This window comes from Eleutherodactylus coqui, chromosome 5 (genome assembly GCF_035609145.1).
Source record: "Eleutherodactylus coqui strain aEleCoq1 chromosome 5, aEleCoq1.hap1, whole genome shotgun sequence".
In the NCBI taxonomy this organism is placed as follows: Eukaryota; Metazoa; Chordata; class Amphibia; order Anura; family Eleutherodactylidae; genus Eleutherodactylus; species Eleutherodactylus coqui.
The window spans coordinates 124,102,986-124,123,206 of record NC_089841.1 but is presented as its reverse complement, the minus strand read 5'-3'; the positions used below and the strand labels follow the sequence as shown (position 1 = coordinate 124,123,206).

Below are 20,221 nucleotides of genomic sequence, written 5' to 3'. Positions count from 1 at the left end.
ATGTCCGGCTGTTAAATATTAGTATGCCACAAGAATGGGAAAATAACGATAGACAACTCTATTCCATTCCACAAGATAAAGTAACTCTTAACGCGTGTTTCTGTGACATGTTGGCCTACGGATGACGGATGATTTCTGTTAAATGGATGTTATTACAACCTATAGATGATGACTGCCACGGTTACACTTCTGGCACAGCCGTCACTTGAAAGTACATGTCGGGAGCTTTTGCCAACACATATGTTAAATAGAAGCAAAAAAGGCAATGTGAACACAGCCCAACACACGACGCATAGATGTAGTTTGCGATATGTGCGAGTTTTGTTTTTTGTTTAAACCACAACACATGAATCGATAAAAAAAACAAACAAAAAAACAAAGTACTTTAACCATCTAAAAAAAAAACAAAAATAGGCTGGCATTCCAAATGTAGTTTCATCTAAGGACTGCTGTCTATATAGCACATCTTCGTGTACCCCTGTGAATGTGACTGGGCAGCTACTGCAGAGTTTTTAGTCTTTGAATGGCGTTGGGTTTTAGATAACAAGCCTTAGTTTTGGCAAAGAAAAAAAAAATATGTATACACACATTTCTATAAATTTGGTAAATACAAAAAGAACATTCCCATAAAGCTGTTTTACTGTAACACAGCGCTTTTAAAGATTAGAATGAAAATCAATCTGAAACTAAGTTACGGCAAAAAGTTTTTTTTGTTGTTTTTGTGGTGTTTTATACCAGGAAACGTCTTCCTTTTATAACACCTAGCAGTATATCCCATTTTATTTTTAAATTACCTTTGACTGCCTTAAAATAGAATTTATTTCAATTTCTGTATATATAACTATGGTAATTAATTACATCATAAGGTTCAAATGTTGTACACAACTAATAAAATAATTCTCCAAGTGTGCAGATTTTAAACACATGTAAAAACTTTTTTTTTAGAAGAATAATAAAAAGAAAAAACAAACAAGCCATCAGCAGCAGCACAAGTATGTAGGAATATATATATAGGTATATCTCTTATTTTACATATTTATCCATTTTCCTATTTTAGGCAACATAGCATTCAATCGATGAATGATTGTGTTAATTATTTAAGGCATCAGTGCGTCAAGGGCAAGAACGGAAAAAAAATGGAGTCACAAAAATAAATAGAAACTGCTCAAAGCATCATAGTGGCACATCTTTTAAGCATTGCACATTTCATCTGCCGGCCACTTTTCTCACAAAATACATTACATTTTAACCCACTTTCAGTGCTAGTGCAGGACAATGCATTGGAAAGAGTCCACAAAGTTATACAACGCAAAGTTAAAACTTCAGAGAACAAATTTGACTTCATTTTTCAAAAGGTCGTTCATTGTACTAAATCGGTCTGGCAATACTCTCATTTTGACAGTTCCATCTGCACCACAAGAAAATATGTGATTGGCTGGTCCGGTCTCGATCTGCATCACACCTGTTCCAATATTTCTGAAGATGGACTGACGTGCATGCTCATTGATGAAAGTGTGCATTAGACCTAAAGTCGTCAGGCTCCAAATCTGGAATAGAAGAAACAGAAAACTTTTTTTCATATCCATTACACTGTAATCTCCTAACTGGGGTCTTAGAGCGTCTCCCCTGTAGCCCTCCCTCTATCACCACAGGCCACTGTTGATTTCTGATATTTACTGTATAGGAACGCACATTTCCAATTTATAGGAAAACCTTTCACAAGCATTTTAGGAATATACTACATGTACACTGAGCCAACAATGTCTGTATGGCTAAAGCCTTATTCTGGTTCTGCCCCTCTGAACACTCCTAGTTTAATTGTGATCACCCGGTACACTGAAATGTCTAATATTGGCTTTTAGAATTGTGCTACAATGTAAACTACCAGAGCAAACGTTGTACTCTCTCTAAGCTAGCAAGGAATGCTGGGAGATTTGCTGGCAGATTTTCGCTCTGAAGCCTGCAGGATCCTGAATGCAGCAGCAAATGAGAGTTGACTAAATCAGCATGATACATGAAATGGTTGACATAGGAACACTATACCTTAATGTTTCCCTCTGCAGATCCTGTGATAAAATATTCTTCTGTCGTGTCAACTGCGATCGCTTTGACAGCAGAATCATGACTCTGGAAAGTATGCCGCTGCTGTCTTTGACGCAAGTCAAATAAGCCAATGAGACCCTTCCTTCCGCCGGATATTAAAAGCTGATTTTTCGGTGCATAAGCTATTACAGTTGCTCCACTCTCATGGCAGGAAAAAGCTGAAACAAAGTCAAAATACAATTTATTATTGTTATTATAATAGATTAAAAATACAAGTACTTTATTGATACTTTGGTTTATTTTTAAGAGGATGTGTCATTAAAATATACTGCCCTAGTTAACATCTTCACTTGTCCACACGTCCTACTAGCTGATATACCCGGATTTATCAGAGTTAATTTGGTACAGGTGTTTACCTGTTGTCCTTACTGAAAATTTTCATGAAGTCGTGGTTACTTCAGAGGAACCGAGGAATAAAATATGTATACACATAGAGGAGTGTTAGATTCTCCTCAGACTGCATGTACTGATGTCTCTGCAGAATGTGCCACCCCTCCTATTTTCTTCACTTTTTACCCTTAAAAGGTAACATCCCTTTTCATTCAAATTTAACCCCAGACTAGAGGTTGCAGCCCCCTCTTAGTCTTAAAGGAATGCTCCATCCCTGCAGTCCATGCGGTATATACACACAGAGGTGAGGTAGATTCTCCTCAGTACACACACACACACACACACACACACACACACAGTAGATTCTCCTCAGTATGTGCACACACAGAGGAGAAGTAGAATCTCCTCAGTAAATGCACAGACAGGTGAAGTAGATTCTACTCAGTATATGCACATAGAGGTGAGGTAGATTCTACTCAGTATACAAATCACCTCCCTAGGCTTTATGGTTTCAGAGAAAAGAACTCTCATGTATCGCAGATTTTTGCATAGTTTTTCATACTTAGGAAAAGTAAAGAGGTCGTAACTTCAATATTCAATTCTATTTAGGACGTAAAGAATGGTTATGCCCGATGTCAAGTTTGTACAATACTGGAAAGTTAGAGAATTAGTGACTAGAGATGAGCGAATGTACTCTGTAAGGCCGATTTCGCAATCGAGCACCGCGATTTTTGAGTACTTCACTACTCGGGTGAAAAGTACTCGGGGGCGCTGTGGGTGACTGGGGGGTTGCAGAGGGGAGTGGGGGGGAGAGGGAGAGAGAGCTCCCACCTGTTCCGCGCTGCTACGCCCCACTCCACCACGCCACGCCCCGCCCCACAGCGCCCCCGAGTACTTTTCACCCGAGTAGTGAAGTACTCGAAAATCGCGGTGCTCGATTGCGAAATCGGCCTTACCGAGTACGTTCGCTCATCTCGATTAGTGACGTGTCAGTCAGTCACAGTGAGGGCTTTTGCATAAAATATATATTTATATATTAGTACAGTAGTCTGCAGTAGACTAGGTTTCTTGTTCACAACACTACTGCAAATCAAGGTGATTGTGTTGGGTGTGTTAATGGCAGGACATGTAATGAGCACCATGACACCAAATTTCCTTCCACTAAGCACCTTTAAATGGTCTGGGCATCAAGATCCTGTGTCTGAATGGTGGATAACAAAGCTGTTGGATCTGCTCAGGGTTGTTGGTGGATCAAATGATCCTCTCTATTCGTGGTCTAGGCCATCTGGAGCCTGTTTGCCGTGTGCACGTGCCTCACCCAACCACTCCTAACTGCTTGGTCAGAATGGCATAGATAGCAGGTAATCCGTGAAAACCACCATAATTTTTTATTCTATTCCAACGATGCACCCCCTGGCAGTCTTAACTGGGCAAAATATCTTCAAGTACGTGGTAAAGACATATGTAGTGGTCAACAGTCTCTCAACAAGAGGTACACTGTACAAAAGTAACCTCTGGGAGCCTTTTTTAGGGCAATTGAGGAAGCCCTTTTATGGACACTGGTGGCAAGACCCAGTGTCTAACTGGACCACAACTGTAATTACATATCTGCTTGAGACATAACTACATGCAGAGTTCTGCAGCAATCCGACATTTCTATCTGGGTGCATTATTTTTTTTTTGTCAACAAGTGCATGAATTTGCATATATCAGCTAAATCACAGAAGTTAAAGGGGTATTCCCACTTCAGACCACAAGATAGGTCATGAATATCCGGCAGAGGTGGTACCTACACCTAACTGAAGAACGGACACACTCCACAGAATCCAGGTAGATGTTATGGAAACGGACGACCGGACTGCTCTGTGCCATGTCCTTAACTCCTATAGAAGTTAATGGGAATTCTGGAAACAGTGTAGCACAACCAAATGGAAATACTCCTTTAATGATCATTAACATATAAAACCACGTAAGACTATGTGACTGCTGTAGGCATTTACAGGACTGAACCAGAGGCGCTTGACCAGAGGAACATTTAAGAAGAGTAGTTTCTTTTCTTTATTTTAGCCACCCGCCACAAGATTTAGCATGACCTCAGACTAGAAATGAGCGAACGTACTCGTTTAGGGCGATTTTGCAATCGCGCATCGCTTTTTTCAAGTAACTGACTACTTGAGCAAAAAGATTCGGGGGGGGGGGGGGGGCGTGGTAGAGCGGGGGGTAGCAGTGGGGAACAGGGAGAGCTCTCTCTCTCCCCCCCACTCCCCTCTGCAACCCCCCGCTCACCCCCGGCGCCCCCCGAATCTTTTCGCCCGAGTAGTCAGTTACTCGAAAAAAGGGATGCTCGATTGCGAAAATCGCCCTAAACGAGTACGTTCGCTCATCTCTACCTCAGACTTTTTAACATTCAAGTATGAATAAAGTGAAAAAAAAAAACAAAAAACAGTTCTTACCATGAACTAAACTGCTTGCTGGTGTAACCAAAGTATCCCATAGACAGATATTTCTGGGAAGATGAGACAAAAATACTTAAAGTACAGTAAATAGCTGAAAACAATAAAAAATAAAAGTGTGCACTTATCACATGTATTTCTAGGTTAAGGCAATCACTTATCTTTGCGTTTTATTTTTAATTTTTATATGGAACACTTTACAAATTTGCGTGTCATCCTTGCGCAGGGGCCATGCTAATCTTCTCTGTATCGTTCCAATTTTAGTATATGTGCTGCCGAAGCGAGCACGTATCTTTGTATTTTAAATGAGAAATTAGGAGGCGTTGTTAGGCCGGGTTTACATGTGATGTAATTATTGCTAAATTTTGCTCTTAAAATCCACACTTCAGTCATAGAACGGCCAACAAATCCTGATTTCCAAGCTGCAGAAAAAAAATCTACATGGATTGTTGGCCCTGCTGCAGATTTTCAATTGTTGGGAAGATAATTTTCTGTACAGTCGCTGTTAAGGTGCATTTAGACACAAAAATGATCGCTCAAAAGATGGCTTTTGAGCGATCATTTTGCAGAAACGACTACTTGGTACTAATGCCTATTAGTACCAATTAGTAGCATGTGAGCCACTGGGAGCTGTATTCAGGGAACAGACCACCCGTTCTTTGAATAAATTCCCTTTGTTCTGCCACAGGGCTGACAGCTGTGACAATGTAATCAGCACTCCCCGGCCAGAACACAGCGTGCGGTCCATCGTTCGGCAAAAAAGTGAAAGATGGGCACATTTACACCCAATGATTATCGCTCAATAGATGGCTTGAGTGGATTTTGAGTGATATTTGTTGTGTCTAAATGGGACTTTACTGTATACTGTAGGCTTACGTGCTCCAAAAGCTGCTCAGTCCGTTTAAACGAATACAAAAATGCTGATAATGTCCTTTTAAGAGGACAATATATTAAACCCTTAATGACACAGGGCGTAAATTTACATCCTTTACATTCAGTCTTTGTACTGAGGAGGATCAGGAGCCGATCCTACCTGATACAATGTATTTATCGGCTGTTTTTCAGACAACTTTCCGAAAGTTGCTTGGAAAAGACAGCTTTTGAGCGAATTTTGAGCGATAATCGTTGTCTAAATAGGCCTTAACAGGTCTTCCTCTCTGTTCGTAGGACACACATTGGCATAATCAACCTTGACAACACAATACCGTACTAGAAGTCCTGTTTCAAAAGCAGACAGATTACAACCCAAACCAGAATTGGAAGTCTAATTTAAGAATATTGGTACCACAGCAGAAGCAGAGAGTTACAATCACACGGTCCGCTTCCATCATTGATACACCATAATGATGTCCTTTGATATAAAGAATATAATCAAAGGGGCCGCCAATGTAAAGTGATCTTATTATCCACGCCCAACTACTTATAAGCAAATATAACACATGCAAGTTAGCCTCACGCCAATGCAATAATCAACATGGGATAAACATATGGTAGCTGTACATGGATTGCCTCCAATGCTATGCTGCACCCGTGGCTTTAACTTACAAGTACAAGTACAGTATGGCAATTAGTGGAAAAACCACAGGCAATTACTACAGCTTGGCCTCAGCATGTACGGGCAATCCATGGAGCGGGGATTTAGATTAGTGAGAGATTTTACTTTCATTAGTTACATTTTCTGTCCTGCAAGCTTTACAGAACTCATCTCTTGTGTTAAGGTACCTTTACATGGAGCAACCATCACTTCGAAAGTTGCTCGGAAAAGTCACTGAAGTGTACGAACGGCAGTCGCTCTTGGCTTTTACACAGAGCGCTGATTGTTCATTAGTTGTTTGCCGACACATCATTCATAGAGGGGATCTCCATGCAAATTGGTTTGCCACTCGTTCAAATACAAACAAGTGTGACTTTACACCAGATGACTTTTGACCAACCAGCGACTATTTTTGGTAAGCTGAAATGAAACGTCTAGAAATATATTGCTCATCACCCTGTCGGTGGCCGGGTTTACACTCAACAACCGTCATTTGGTCTTTCGCATGATTATTCAGCCGACGATCACCCCGTATAAAAGGTACCTTTACTCCCAAAAACGAAATGGAGGAATAAACAAGGAAAGGAACACAAAAATTCTCAGCGGTAGAAAAGCTAACCCCACATTAAAGGTTTTCATTCATTTTATTGAAACATACAGACTTGATGAAACATGTCTAGGCATTCCATGTTTTTCTTTCACGAAACAGGTTTTTAAAAAAAAATAATGCATCCTAAGTGCACTATATACATTTATTACAGCAAAAATCTATGAAAGTAACCGTTAATTACCTGTTATCACTTGACTGCCCAGCTGTTGCTATCAGAGAAGATGAACTTATGAAAACAAAGTCATTGGCGGTTTTGTTATGGCATTGCCAGGTCTATACAATGGAAAAGAAAAAGAAGGTGGTGAATGGTATCCTGCACCTGTATCTGCTGATGTAGAGAAATATACAGGAAGAATGCGGTCCGCAGCCTTTGGGTCACACCCATCTAATGTAACATCTGCATGAAGTTTGGATGTTTTCCCTCACACTAAGGGTAGCCTCACAGGGGCGAGCGCGATATGGGGCCATGAAACCCACCCCCATATCGCGCTCGCCATTCGTTTGGAAAGCCCTGTTGGATGTGAGGCGTTTTGATACCAACACAGACTCACATCACTGTCACAGCCGCGGCAGAGGGTCGTGGAGTTCTCACATTGCTTTCAATGGGGTCGGCACTGTATTACGCATGGGAAACACAGGTGCAAAATATGCGGTGCCAATACGCCCGTGTGAATGAGCCCTTACTAGGAATATCCTTCCAATATCCAAAATTTACCAATAAGCCCTCTATTGGTGGACAATGACTGATGTTGGTGATTACAATCTATGTACATCACTGTAGTGTATGTTGGCACTACATAAGCAATGAGTTAGAATAAAACCGATAAATTACCAGGTATGGCTTGGCTGGACTTCCACTAGCAGCACTATACTTCCAGTTGGTCTGATACAGACTGATAAACCCATCAGCATCAACTATTCCAAACTGTGGGGGAAAAAAAAAAGAACTATGAAAATAATATATTATACACACTAAAAAGGTAAAAAAGGAACCAAACATTAAGGCCTCATATCCACGGGCAGGTCAGAGCCCGCAGCGAAATCCGACCCTGCTCATGGCCAAGGACAGTGCTTACCTCTGCAGGTCTTCACATCGGATGTGTGCAGAAGCGCCGACTGGCACACATGCGCAGTGGAGATTTTCATTATTTCTTTTTAAATCTACTTTCCCGCGGAATCCATGGCCCGTCTGCAATTCAACTGCGGATGGACCGCTGATTGGACGGCTTCCATTGACCTCAATGGAAGCACTCCATGCGGTAACCGCAGCAAAATACAGCATGCTGCAATTTGTTTTCTGGACCAAAAGGTCCGCAAAACAAATCCGCATGCTTTAATTCAGCTGTGGACGCCCATGTTTTCATATGGGCGGTCTGAACTGTGGATCATCCGTGCGGGCGTCCAGCAATGCAAATTTGCCCGTGGACATTGGGCCTTAAGCCCCTTTTACAAAGGGCAACTCTTGGGCAAACAATGCCCGTCACTCGTCCCCGCATGTACTCACTGCCATGTACTACTGGCTCGCAGCGGGGCGCCTGGAGGAGACCTCACTAGTTTCGCTCCCCTGCCCTTCTCCAGTCACTAACACAGCGGCCATTCAGTACTGAACGACTGCTGGTTACACTGAGCAATCAGCGTTCAGGATTGTCGTTTAGGCTGCGTAAAATCCTGAATGATGAATGTAAACAGCACCGAACGGCAGCTATGTGACGTGAATGGAAAGGGGCGGGGGATAGTGAGGAGTGAAATCTCCTCCAGCCGTCCCTGCTGGCCGCTTTGTCAGAGAGCTAGCGATACTCACTCCTGTGTGACCGCACAGGAGTGAGTACACACAGGGATGAGTGTTGGGCATAGTTTGCCCGACATTTGTCCTGTGTGAATGGGGCTTCAGACTGAGAGCTGGCGTTTAGTAGAGCTGCAATTGTCATTTATCTCTTTAATGTTGCTACTGTTAATGGACTTAAAATAACCTACTAGGTCCTATGTAAACACACTGCTGTCATTTATAGAGCAGTAGAATATATATCAGCAGAGAAGCTTGGACAACAGTCCAGGCTTTCCGCTGGCATGCATTTTAACACTTGTGAGTCCGACGATCTTGTAGGTTGGGTGGTAATCCCGGGAAGGAAGCACCTCTTGGTCAACCAAACAGCTAAGTGCATACCTAAGTTTGGATGTAGAAGGCATACCAACGTTGCATACTGTCCTACGAGGCACGTATTTTTTATGGACATCTCTAGAGCATGTCACATCTGATTAAAAGGGGGGCAGACACCTTATATAGGTGTTGGAGAACCTCATAAGTGTGCACATGAGCACGCATGTGTTCTCAATTGAGAGAGGGCAGAAAGTGCTGCTAGACATCTCCAGCTGAGGCTTATATCCAGTGCAAACAAAGGATGTGGCATTCTGGAATCCAACATACCCAATGCTTCTTTCCTGCAAATCTGCTATGAGGAGAGAGAGAGACAGAGAACAACCCTATACCCTTAAGATGGTTGGCTTGTCCTTCCAAAAGGGACACTTGACTTAGATTGCAAGTGTGGCCACCTTAACCCTTTTCAATCCACTGTCTGACCTCTGAAGACATTACACTTTAAGGCTGTACAGCTCCGATGCTGGAAGACATCCGTTGGGGTTCTCTTACTGCATATTGCCAGCCTCTCTGCTGTCTGAGCCTATCCAACGTGTCACCTCATGCAGTACTGGCTTTAGCCAGCATATAGCGCTGTTGTATAACGGCAGAAAAAGACTAAGCCCCTTAGGAAAACCAGGAGACAAATTGGATTGGAAAGGGTTAATGATAGCAAATATGGAAATCACCATATGACTAGCTAGAATAACACATCTTACATGGAGATTTTAAGATTGCAAATTGTAGTATTAGAACTGCAAGCTTAAAATGTCTATTAAAGTGAAGCTATGAAACATTTGATAGCGCATACACATGTAGTTAAGCATTTGGCGCAACTCAAGCTAAGTAGTCACAATAGAGCTCCGTAGAGAGCCTTATTATCAAGTCTTCTATGTACTGTACCTTGTTTCCTTGGTGGTTAAACTTTATCCGAGTTATTCTAGAATTTCCACCTGTCCTAAAGCAAGTTATCTGCTGAGCGTGACCCCATTCAAACATTCTTACGCTGCCATCTTGGGCACCAGTGAGATCTACATCAACATACAAATGATTGAAAACAGTTACATAAAAGATGAAGTGATGACACGTTTTTCTTGACTCGTTAAATCATACTAGACAAGCTGCATGTCGCCGATCTTTTGGTTGAAAATATAAATGATCTTTTTCGGCTACTCTAGATCAGCGTTTCCCAATTCCAGTCCTCATGGACTCCCACAGGTCATGTTTTCAGGATATCCTATAGTAAGAACACCTGAGGCACTGATGATAATTACATCACCTGTGCAACACTGAGGAAAACATGACCTGTGGGGGTCCCTGAGGACTGGAATTGGGAAACACTGCTCTAGAAGAACACCATTGGTACTGCAGATTGTTTTGACCCTTTTGTTCCTTCAAACACTCAGCCATTCTCCTCATTGTTGTTAATTATACTAGTAGTAGAATATTGAATTAAACAGTAATACTTTAGAAATACTTGAAAGCTAACGGTACATTCATTTAACATTTTATAACAGCTAACAGATATCACTTGTTAGCTGCATTCATATAATTAGGACATCAAGTTTTCAATAAAAAGAAGGTCATCTTGGCTCGCAACAATCTATAATGCATTTATAAAATAAAATACAAATAAATATTCCTGAGAAATCCAGGCTAAAGTCACAAACTGCTTGTCAGACCAGACAGTCTATGCAAGAAACCTCTGGTGGATCCACAACAATCAGGCCTATTGGAGACGGAAAATAGAAAATGCTGATCTATAGCTTTAGTCTATTATATTACTTTTCTTTCTCATTTAGGCACTATTAGAAAAAAAGAAAAGACTGACAATCCGCTCAGGTCTCTTTCACACTTTCACTAAGGCCAAGCCTCTACATACAGACATTAACTTACAGTAAGGCAGGGTTGGATGTGATGCCATCCTTCGGACATCTTTGATTTGCTTTTTTATCATCTGCAGGAAACAAAGCATTTGTATTTTATTTGTGTAGTTTGGGCAAAAGAAAAAACATTCATGATTGAGAATTCAATGTATTGAATATAATCTGTGTAGATATTCAAAGTTAATCTCCCCTATATAAATACTATCAGTTATAATCCTGCTGTGCGAAAATCCTGGCTTTGCATACAAATCTAAAACCAGCAGTAAATAAATGTTATTAGTAGGCAATAACAGCCATGTACAACTTTACAAAGCATTTATTGTGCCAATGTATTTATAGGATAGGTGATAAACAGTTTGATCAGTGGGGGGCTCACCACTGATCCTGAGAACAGGGGGGGTCCCATGTTCCCCTCTACTCCTCACTGCACCCCCCCTTCCCGCAGTGAGGAGGAGATTGAATGGAGTGGTAAATCGCACATGTGTGATGCCGCTCTGTTAATTTTCAATGGGACGGCTGGAGATAGATGACCACAAGCGCATTGCTATGTCCATCAGTCCCATTAGAATGAACATATGACTGCCACTTGAGTCAATCTCCACATCACTACAGGTGGGTGCAGTGATCCCGTGGTGACGAAGAGTGGGACATAAAACCCCCATTTTCAGAATTAAATACTGAGACACCCATCTTATGGAGAGGTGATAAAAATGGCAATTTTGGTACAACTCCTTTATTTAAAAATGTCCTATTGTTTTATTTCTACAGCTCCTATGCATCTCCATAGTAACAGGTAGCAAACACATTCTGTGTAGTGTAATCCTGCCATCCGATATTTACTCATATTTGTTATGTGCCAATACACATTTGGTAGGTTAGCTGGAAGCAGATGACTTATTTAAATTAAATTCATTTTTGAGCAAATCAACCCACAGTCCCCAACCCCCCCACCCCGCCACCCCTCCCCAAGTCTCTGTCTGGTGAAAACTATAAAGTTCCATCTTGAATCCAGACAAATGATGAACGTGATGTCCCAGCTGTGTCCTTTCACCTATGGAAGCAGAGAAGTATCCCAAAACAGATATCCAATAGGATATTAAGGCCGACAGGTACTGGCAAATACAGAAGCCAATTCCCTATAGTGCTAGGGATAATCCACCACTAGGCTCTCCCCTATACTCGTTATCTGATCCTCTTATCCTCATTACAAGGCTCCGTCACTTAACAGATTATTATTAAGCATATTTAAAAGGCGCTAATCCCAGAGTGTTCAGCCATTTAGACCAGGTCTCATAGAATGTATGCACCACTTTGTGCTTAAGATATGCTCCCTTCTCTCATGGCAGTATACTATTAACCTCATCTCTAAACTCCCCTAATGTTGGGGGAGATTCATCCAACCCGTGTTGTGCAATCAATGTTCTTGCTAGATACCTTGCCACCGCAGTCTGTTCTGGCTCTGGAATTGGTAACATCCACATAGCCGAGTATGCCAACCAGTGGTGTCAATTCCAAACTGATTTTATAGACACCTACAATCAGACAATACGCATCGGTCCAGTATCTATTCAATTTTGGGCATCTCCACATCATGTGAATTAGAGCACCAGGGTGAATCTTACATCTTGTACACAGGGGATCATCTCTTACTCCCATGGAGTGCAAGAAAGCAGGGGAGCGATACACTCAATGTATTAAATATATCTGGGACAGTCTATGTTTCACTTAGGGATAATTTGGGTAGCATCTGCAGCACTTCTTCCCAGTGATCGTCCTCCATAGGGCCAATGTCTGCCTCCCACCTGCCTGTGATTCTGGCTAGATTCTTGGAACCTAACCAGTTTTGTATCTGGGTATATAGTGGAAGCAGATGACTTGTAGAAGAGAATACAACTGAAGGATCAGAAAACAGTTTGTTGTCTATTACCATGAAGACACGCAGTTCACACAGGAGCTGTAGAAACAATACAATAACAAAAATACCTAGAGTTGTGTTTCTACAGTGCCTATGGGGACTATGTATGTTAGTACAAAGGGCGTGATAATTACAAGTATTAGACTGGGGGATTACACTACACAATGTGTTTGTTGTCTGCTACTATGGAGATGCATCGTCTGCATACCGTAGTGGTTTTGGAACAAAATATGCTTTTTTAATACACATTTGTTTTGAGCAGTTTTATCATGTACTGGGGGTAAATAAAAGGAGTAGTAGAACTTGCAATATAAGAACATCCAGACAGGAGGAACAATCGGGTCACCTACTATTTACTCCGTTAATTTTCTGTAATACGTCAGATGCAGAAAAACATTAGAGTTTATGTCCACCAGTTACAATTTATTAAATTCATTCTGTATATAAAAAAAAGCAATTCTATAAAAAAGGTCTTGATAAAAAAAATATATCATCTCCCTTACCACAGATGCACCTCTTCCGGTCTGAACTCCTCCGAGCCAGGGCATATTTATAGGTGTTCCAGGATTACTGTGGGTGTAGGGAGTTGAGCCTTGAACTGCCGAAAGATCATCTCGAGTGTGTACAACCAAAAAGTCATCAGCTCTGGGGAAAAACATGATGTGACAAAAGGCATAAAAATCAAAGCTAGCTGGAAGAAGAAAAATGACTAAGAATAACATTTATACATATATCTAGAATTATACACAGATATATAAATTAAAAAAAATATATATTTTATTATAGCTTGTGTGTGTGGAGGGGGGCAGGGGTTAAAGAGCACTAGAACACAAAGGCATGTAAGTGAGGGTTCCAGAACTTCAAGAAGGAACAAGTCAAGCTGAGCCCCCAAGTGTGGTGTGTTCCAGGTAGTTCAGATTGTCTTAAAGCTGGCCTCTTAGAGTCAAGAACTAATGGAGGACTTTTTCAGCACTGGTGTAAATTTGTTCTGTCTGTTCTGTGGCAAGAGGTACCCGGAAGGGGTTTCTTCAGTGAACAATCGGATGTATGATGCATAATGCCTGAATGTGGGCAAAGTCTTTCAAATACAAAACCTCCCCATGTAAAAATGTGTTAATGGAAAGCTCTCTTTAGTCCCAGGGGTTATGGACCAGAAGTAGCAGTAAGTGACTCAGAATATGAATTGTGAAGAGGGACACTGGCATGCATGACTGAGCTTATTTGAATTTATCAAGGATGTAAATACAGAGTCTTTCAATGATGGAAGGAATTCTGGATCACCCAGTACTGGAGCTACTGGAAAAGAGGGAAGGAGGATATGAGAGCCCACCAATGCATTAGAATAGCTCGTGGGTCCTATGTTGGGAAGGAATCACAATATGCAACAGTAGGGCATGGAAGGGAATGTTCATAAAACTCTGCATTTAAGGCCTCATGCCCACGGCTGTGTCTCACTCCGCCAGTGGAATATCGCAGCGGAGTCCGACACGGTGCCCCCAAGGACTCCTACTCACCTCTCTGGATCCGCTGCGCATGACGCAGCCGGCGGTGGTGCGTAATCCCACAATATTTCCGCTGTGCTCACAGCGGAAGTATGGCATGATGGACTGCTTCCATTGACTATAATGGAAGCCGGCCACGCGTTTTCCCGTGGCAATTATAGCATGCTGCGCTTTTTTTCATGCTGCGGAATTCCGCAGCGTGAACATTAAATGCAGAAAGCTAGTAGGTTCAATAAAAGCGTTATGATCATAATTATCAGTACACAAATATGCAACCAATATAAAAGACATTATAAATAAAAGAAAAACACACACCCTTTATTTTCAATTTCATACTCATCGTCAATCCATGAATAAATCTGGGTGGCCAAGATCGCAGACACATCAAGCTCCTGGATGTCATGACTTGAAGCTATTGCAATACAGTTTCTGTTGGCCTGAAAAACATAGATTATTGCATTTATATTTAATGTATATTTATTCTTGGCTTTCTAGAATGGGCATATTGTTTATATTATGAACTGTCTACAATTAAGTACACATTTGACCAAATCAGGGGGTGGTTAGTCAATTTTTGCATTTCAGTCTTCATATACAGAAGTGGCAATAAAATATCACCATAGATAGCTCTCCCATTCCCTTCAGATAGCTGCAGATCACACATGCACACTTGAGGATGAGGATAGGCATCTGCTGCCAGACATTACAGGAACCTCTGCGAGGGAGCAATGCATTGCATGTGTGCACAGATATAAGGGGTCTCTTTAAGCCACAGTATTTTCCCCCATTAGGGCGATTTTCCAGTGCAATTTATGTCCAATTTCGAGACAAACAGAACTCAGACAGGAAAAGAACTCATTCATTTGATTGGGTTCACTCCCATGAGCGGATTTTCTCTCAGACTGAAAGTCAAAGTTTGAAAAATCACTGCAGTACCTCTTCTCGGACAGTAAATGTATTGTGCGGTGTCCCACACATCAGACAGCCATGGACAAGATGCAAGTGTGCCGTCCGATGGGAGTTGTCCGTGAGAATCTTGGACTCAACTCTCTATCAGCCGTGTGATTAAGCCCTAAACAAAGCTTTGGAGGAGAATACATCCATAAAACAGCATGCAACTATTTTTCTCTTTTTTTCAGAATCATGTGGAACACTTCTGATCTCTTGGCAGAACAGAAGGATCAGATATGGTGTAATCCAACAATTCCAATTCCTCTCCCACTCCATCCCAACATCAGTCAGTCAGGCCCCTAGTTTCCGATTGGGTAGTACGGAGCAGGGAGGACACTGCTCCCGTACAGCCTGCGGCCGCTGTCACACAGCTCCCCGCTGCTGACGCCGGGACCGCTGTCACACAGCTCCCCGCTGATCTCCTCGGCTGACTACCACCTCGACTCCAGTTCTCCCAGTCGGCTGCTGCAGGCAGGAATTGCTCTAAATGTGCTCCAGGGCTCTTCTCCACGCAGGACTGCCAATGTGGGCTCCCGTTCTCCCTGCGCCCGCTGCAGCCGGGAGCGCTGTCACTGGAGTCCCCACTGCTCTCCCTGACGTACTCTCATGTCCGCTACTGGTCCCCCTGTGGCCAAAACCACTGTGCTCCACGCTCCTTTCCCCGCTGCACAGGCACGTGCGCTGTGGTTACCCCTGGCGCCGCTGCAGCAGGCGGAACAAGAATTGTCGCCCGAGATGATGGTAGGCTGCCAGGGATGGGTTGCGTTGTATGCAGGGTTACGGTTAGTTTAAATGTTAGGCTTACATTATTAGGTGTAAACAGCTAATAATGTAAACCTAACACTTAAACTAACCCTAACCCTCCATCCAAGGCAAACCTCAGTCCCCACGCTGCTAGGATCTTGCTCCAGGCAGCCAATCAGAAACTTCTGGGCATACAGTGGCCGTATACAGCCCATCACTAAGTCTCCACCCATACTTGTGGTGGAGACAAGATACACCAGTACAGACGCCTTTTACCCTAAAACAGTTTATAATCAATGCAGTCGTTGGCAACATCTGCTTTGATAAATGCCCAACAGTTTGTAGGTTAGAATAGAATCTAGAAAAAGGTCTCTAAAACAAACTGTCTAAACATACATTTATGTCCACACATACTACATAATTATATATACATTATATATACACACACATTATATATACACACTACTATTCAGGTTCTGAAGTTACAATTGGAACATTAATGTAGATTATGATTTGGAAACATATAATCTCTCTATGGTTCATGTTTGCAGAGGAGCACTGGCACCGCCGTCATGTGGTGGACGTTCAGTTGGTAACTCCAACATGCACTGACTGGTATAAATTATATCATGGCACTCAGAAGTGAGGAAAAAGGGATCCCAGGGGGCACCGTTTCATGTTCACTGGGCACCTCATCCCTGCGAGTTGCTGTGTGTACACACGGACTCTCTTCACATTCATGTCTATGGCAGAGTATGGGCGCACACAGACGGCTAAAAAGTCATGGCATGTGCCAGCATCACGGAGACAGCTCAGGAACTGAGCATGTGATGGATATGAAACCTAGCTCCCATTCCCTCGTGTTTGAGCTCCATCATTTAGTTCACGGAGCTGAAAACAGGATAACAGGTCCTCTTTAACCCCTTAAGAACATGGCTTATTTTAGCCCAAAGAACACATTGATTTTGGGGGGGGGGGGGGGGGGGGGGTTGATCTTCAGTTTTCCAAAGCTATATTTTTTCATTGACACGGGGGCTTGTTGTGTGTGTGGCAAACAGTTTTTTTTTCTTTTTTATTGGTACCATTTTTGGGTGCAAATAATGTATGTAAGAATGTATGTTCTACAGGGGCAGGGAGAGAACACACATCAATTCTGCTATTTTTTTTCTTTTACACAAGTAATCATACAGCATAAAATTACATTATACTCTTTTTCTGCAGGCTGGTAGGATAACAACAATACCAAAATTACTTTTTTTTAGTTTTTCCACTTTTGCACAATAAAAGCACTATTCAAAATTACTTTTTTTTTTTTAAATTGTTTTATTCAAAGTTGCTAAACTTTTCTTTTTACCATGGACAGAACCCTGTGAGTGCTTGTTTTTTTTGGCTGACTAACGGTAGTTTTTATAGGTACCATTTTGGGGGTACATACTGCTTTTTTGATTACGGTACTTCTACTGCGTTTTTTTGGGGAGCCAAAATAAATAAAAGCATGGAAAAAACCCTCTTTTGTTCGTTTATTGAATTTTTTTTTTTACACTTTGTTGGGCGCACATTATTGCTTACACGAAGGGCTGTGCAGCTGACAATTTCAAAGCATGCATTAAAGATGCTATGAACAAAGAAACAAGCGGTTTATGATATGTTGAAACCGCTGGGCATATTTACACCGCCAATGATCAAAGATTAACATTCGTTCAGCTGGTCTGCCAGTGTAAAAAGCCCTCAACACTGCATCTAGTTACTGTAACAAAAAGAGGAGGTCTTTTACATATATTGGCAGTCATCTACATATCAGCACAACTAGGATAAAAACCTAAGAATGAAGAAAAAGCCCACGTACTTTATTTACCACAAACGCAGTGATTATATCAGACTCCTTATGGATTATTCGTGCTCTTCCTCCCGAGGACGCCAAATCAGCTTCAGTCTGTAACAAGACAAGACACAAATCTGGGGTAGGAGCTTGGAATGGTATTCACTAATGCATTAATAAAATACAGCATAAACATCCTACAGTAAGGCAAGTACAATCAGTGTGACTACCGAGTGTAGAGATGCTCAGGCATGACTAGAAAGTGACAATTTCATATTAAAGGTGCTGTTAGGGGGGAAGGGGTGGGGGTGACAGGGAGTCTGTTGATGTACTCCGCTGCTTTTATACTCACCCACTCCCTGCTTCTTGTGTTGTCACCCGCCAATATGGGAAAAGTCACATCTTTGGCAGGTGACATAGCAGGAACCAGGTAGCGGGCAAGTGTATGTATATATGTATATGTGTATATATATATATATATATATATATATATATATATATATATATATATATATATATATATATATATATATATATATATATATATATATATATATATAAAATTGCCAGCCCAGTTTCCTCTGCTAACACAGCCACAAATTCATTTATGGTGCTATAGGGATGTGAAAGATTCCCTTTAATCCCTTAACTGACCATACGCCTTTTTATGGCAGACATTAAGGGGCCTTATTCTGATATAGCGCCATAAAAAAGCGCATACATCAGAGACCAGCCCCGCATTTGTTCTAACAGCAGGGACTGGGGAAACCACCGATCCCTGGTGTTTAACCCTTTATAGGTCGCAGTCAATGCGACAGGGCAGACATAGGGATGGAGCTTCTTCTGGTTCTGCCAGCTATGGTGGGAGGTTCAGCCTCAGGCCGGGCTTCATAGGCCTTATAATACACCGCTATACTGAAGTATAGCAGTGTATATGTGTGTGTGTATATATCATTATATAGCTCAAATTCCTGAAAAGCCTCATTAAGCAGTGTATGTAGAGATCAATAGACCACTCAGACTTTCCAGTAATTCACTATTTAACACATTCATTGACTACAGACTTTAGGAGGTGGTCAGATCAGTCCAGCAATCATCATCACCATATGAACACAGAACAACCCAACGAGCTACCCGGCACTTGAAATTTGTTTAGATGCAATTTAGCATTAACATTTCTGCCAATCTGCTTCATTTTGCAGAAACAAGAAATCCACTGAAAATGGCAAATGCACCAGTACTTAGTATTTCTGTCTACTAAACCCAAATACAAAAAAACTAAAAACAAAAAACAGATAGATTCTAGTGTCTAAACTACGAGGAAAAGAATTCACCTATTGTAGGCAGTATAGACATTCTACAAGGGGAAATTTTGCTTTTTAGGTATTTATAGTTCCAAAAAAGGATAAATCACTATATTCAAGCCATGAAAAGAAAATGCCCAAATGGCAGATGTCAGGAAAAGTGGACCGGGCATGTTGGATTACAACATGTCAGATCCTTTTGCCCTAACGGTGGATAAGACACTGCCCCTTCCCATTGGTAACGCATGTATGCTCGGCCTCAACAGATTGTGCATGTGGGCCTGGCAGCTAAGATGTATGGCCGGCATGTAAACTTTGTCAGGCTAAATACAGTCTGCTGAGCCAAGCAGAAGCTGCAGTCACAATGGTTTATGGTCAGGTAAACGCCAGATAGGCTCTTCCTGACAGATCATTGGTACACCTTCAGTAAATGCACCATACTAATCTAGCATGTATTACTAAGAGGAGGAGAGAAGTCTGCTTGACGGTTGCACTACTGGTTCTGCATAGCAACAATAGTTTTTATAACCTCTAAATATAAGGGTTAAAGAGAAATAAAACGCTCATCAAAAGCAGATGCACATTTTTCCATGTACTCATACCTCATTCAGGGACCTTTTCTTAGTAAAAATGTTTCTAATAAAGGTGTCTTGGATTGCCTCTTGTTTTACGAGATATTGCCAAAGTCTCTTCACTGGTAATGTGCTGGAATGCTTTGACCTAAAATTGCAAGATTAAGGATAAAACAATTTAAATGCAGTAATTTAGACAAATAAAACAAACATAGGAAGGGATCAAATCCAATGCTGAGAAGCCACAGGCATTCATGAAACACACTAGAGGTGAACACTCTTCATTCCCAGAAATAATAGACTTCTGTAAGATGCTGGATCCCGGGGATTTTACTCATTTCAAACCTTCTTGGAAATATGAGAT

General features: G+C 41.7%; 1 protein-coding gene and 1 non-coding gene across 2 annotated transcripts in view; both read right to left on the bottom strand.

Moving 5' to 3' along the window:
* Positions 1-801: 801 nt before the first annotated feature.
* The window catches only part of DMXL1 (Dmx like 1), a 111,397-nt gene continuing 91,977 nt past the window's right edge, over positions 802-20,221 (bottom strand). The window contains exons 33-43 of the mRNA XM_066603097.1: positions 19,888-20,005; positions 18,009-18,095; positions 14,783-14,904; positions 13,469-13,610; positions 11,061-11,121; positions 10,068-10,195; positions 7,863-7,955; positions 7,212-7,303; positions 4,887-4,939; positions 2,044-2,261; positions 802-1,547 (exon numbers count right to left, since the gene is read on the bottom strand). Coding sequence (XP_066459194.1) covers positions 1,323-1,547; positions 2,044-2,261; positions 4,887-4,939; positions 7,212-7,303; positions 7,863-7,955; positions 10,068-10,195; positions 11,061-11,121; positions 13,469-13,610; positions 14,783-14,904; positions 18,009-18,095; positions 19,888-20,005 — 1,339 coding nt within the window. The 3' untranslated portion in view covers positions 802-1,322. The remainder of the gene's footprint in view (positions 1,548-2,043; positions 2,262-4,886; positions 4,940-7,211; positions 7,304-7,862; positions 7,956-10,067; positions 10,196-11,060; positions 11,122-13,468; positions 13,611-14,782; positions 14,905-18,008; positions 18,096-19,887; positions 20,006-20,221) is intronic.
* LOC136630962 (U6 spliceosomal RNA) lies at positions 5,068-5,174 on the bottom strand. The gene has a single exon (XR_010792966.1). It is a non-coding gene; the product is annotated as a U6 spliceosomal RNA (small nuclear RNA).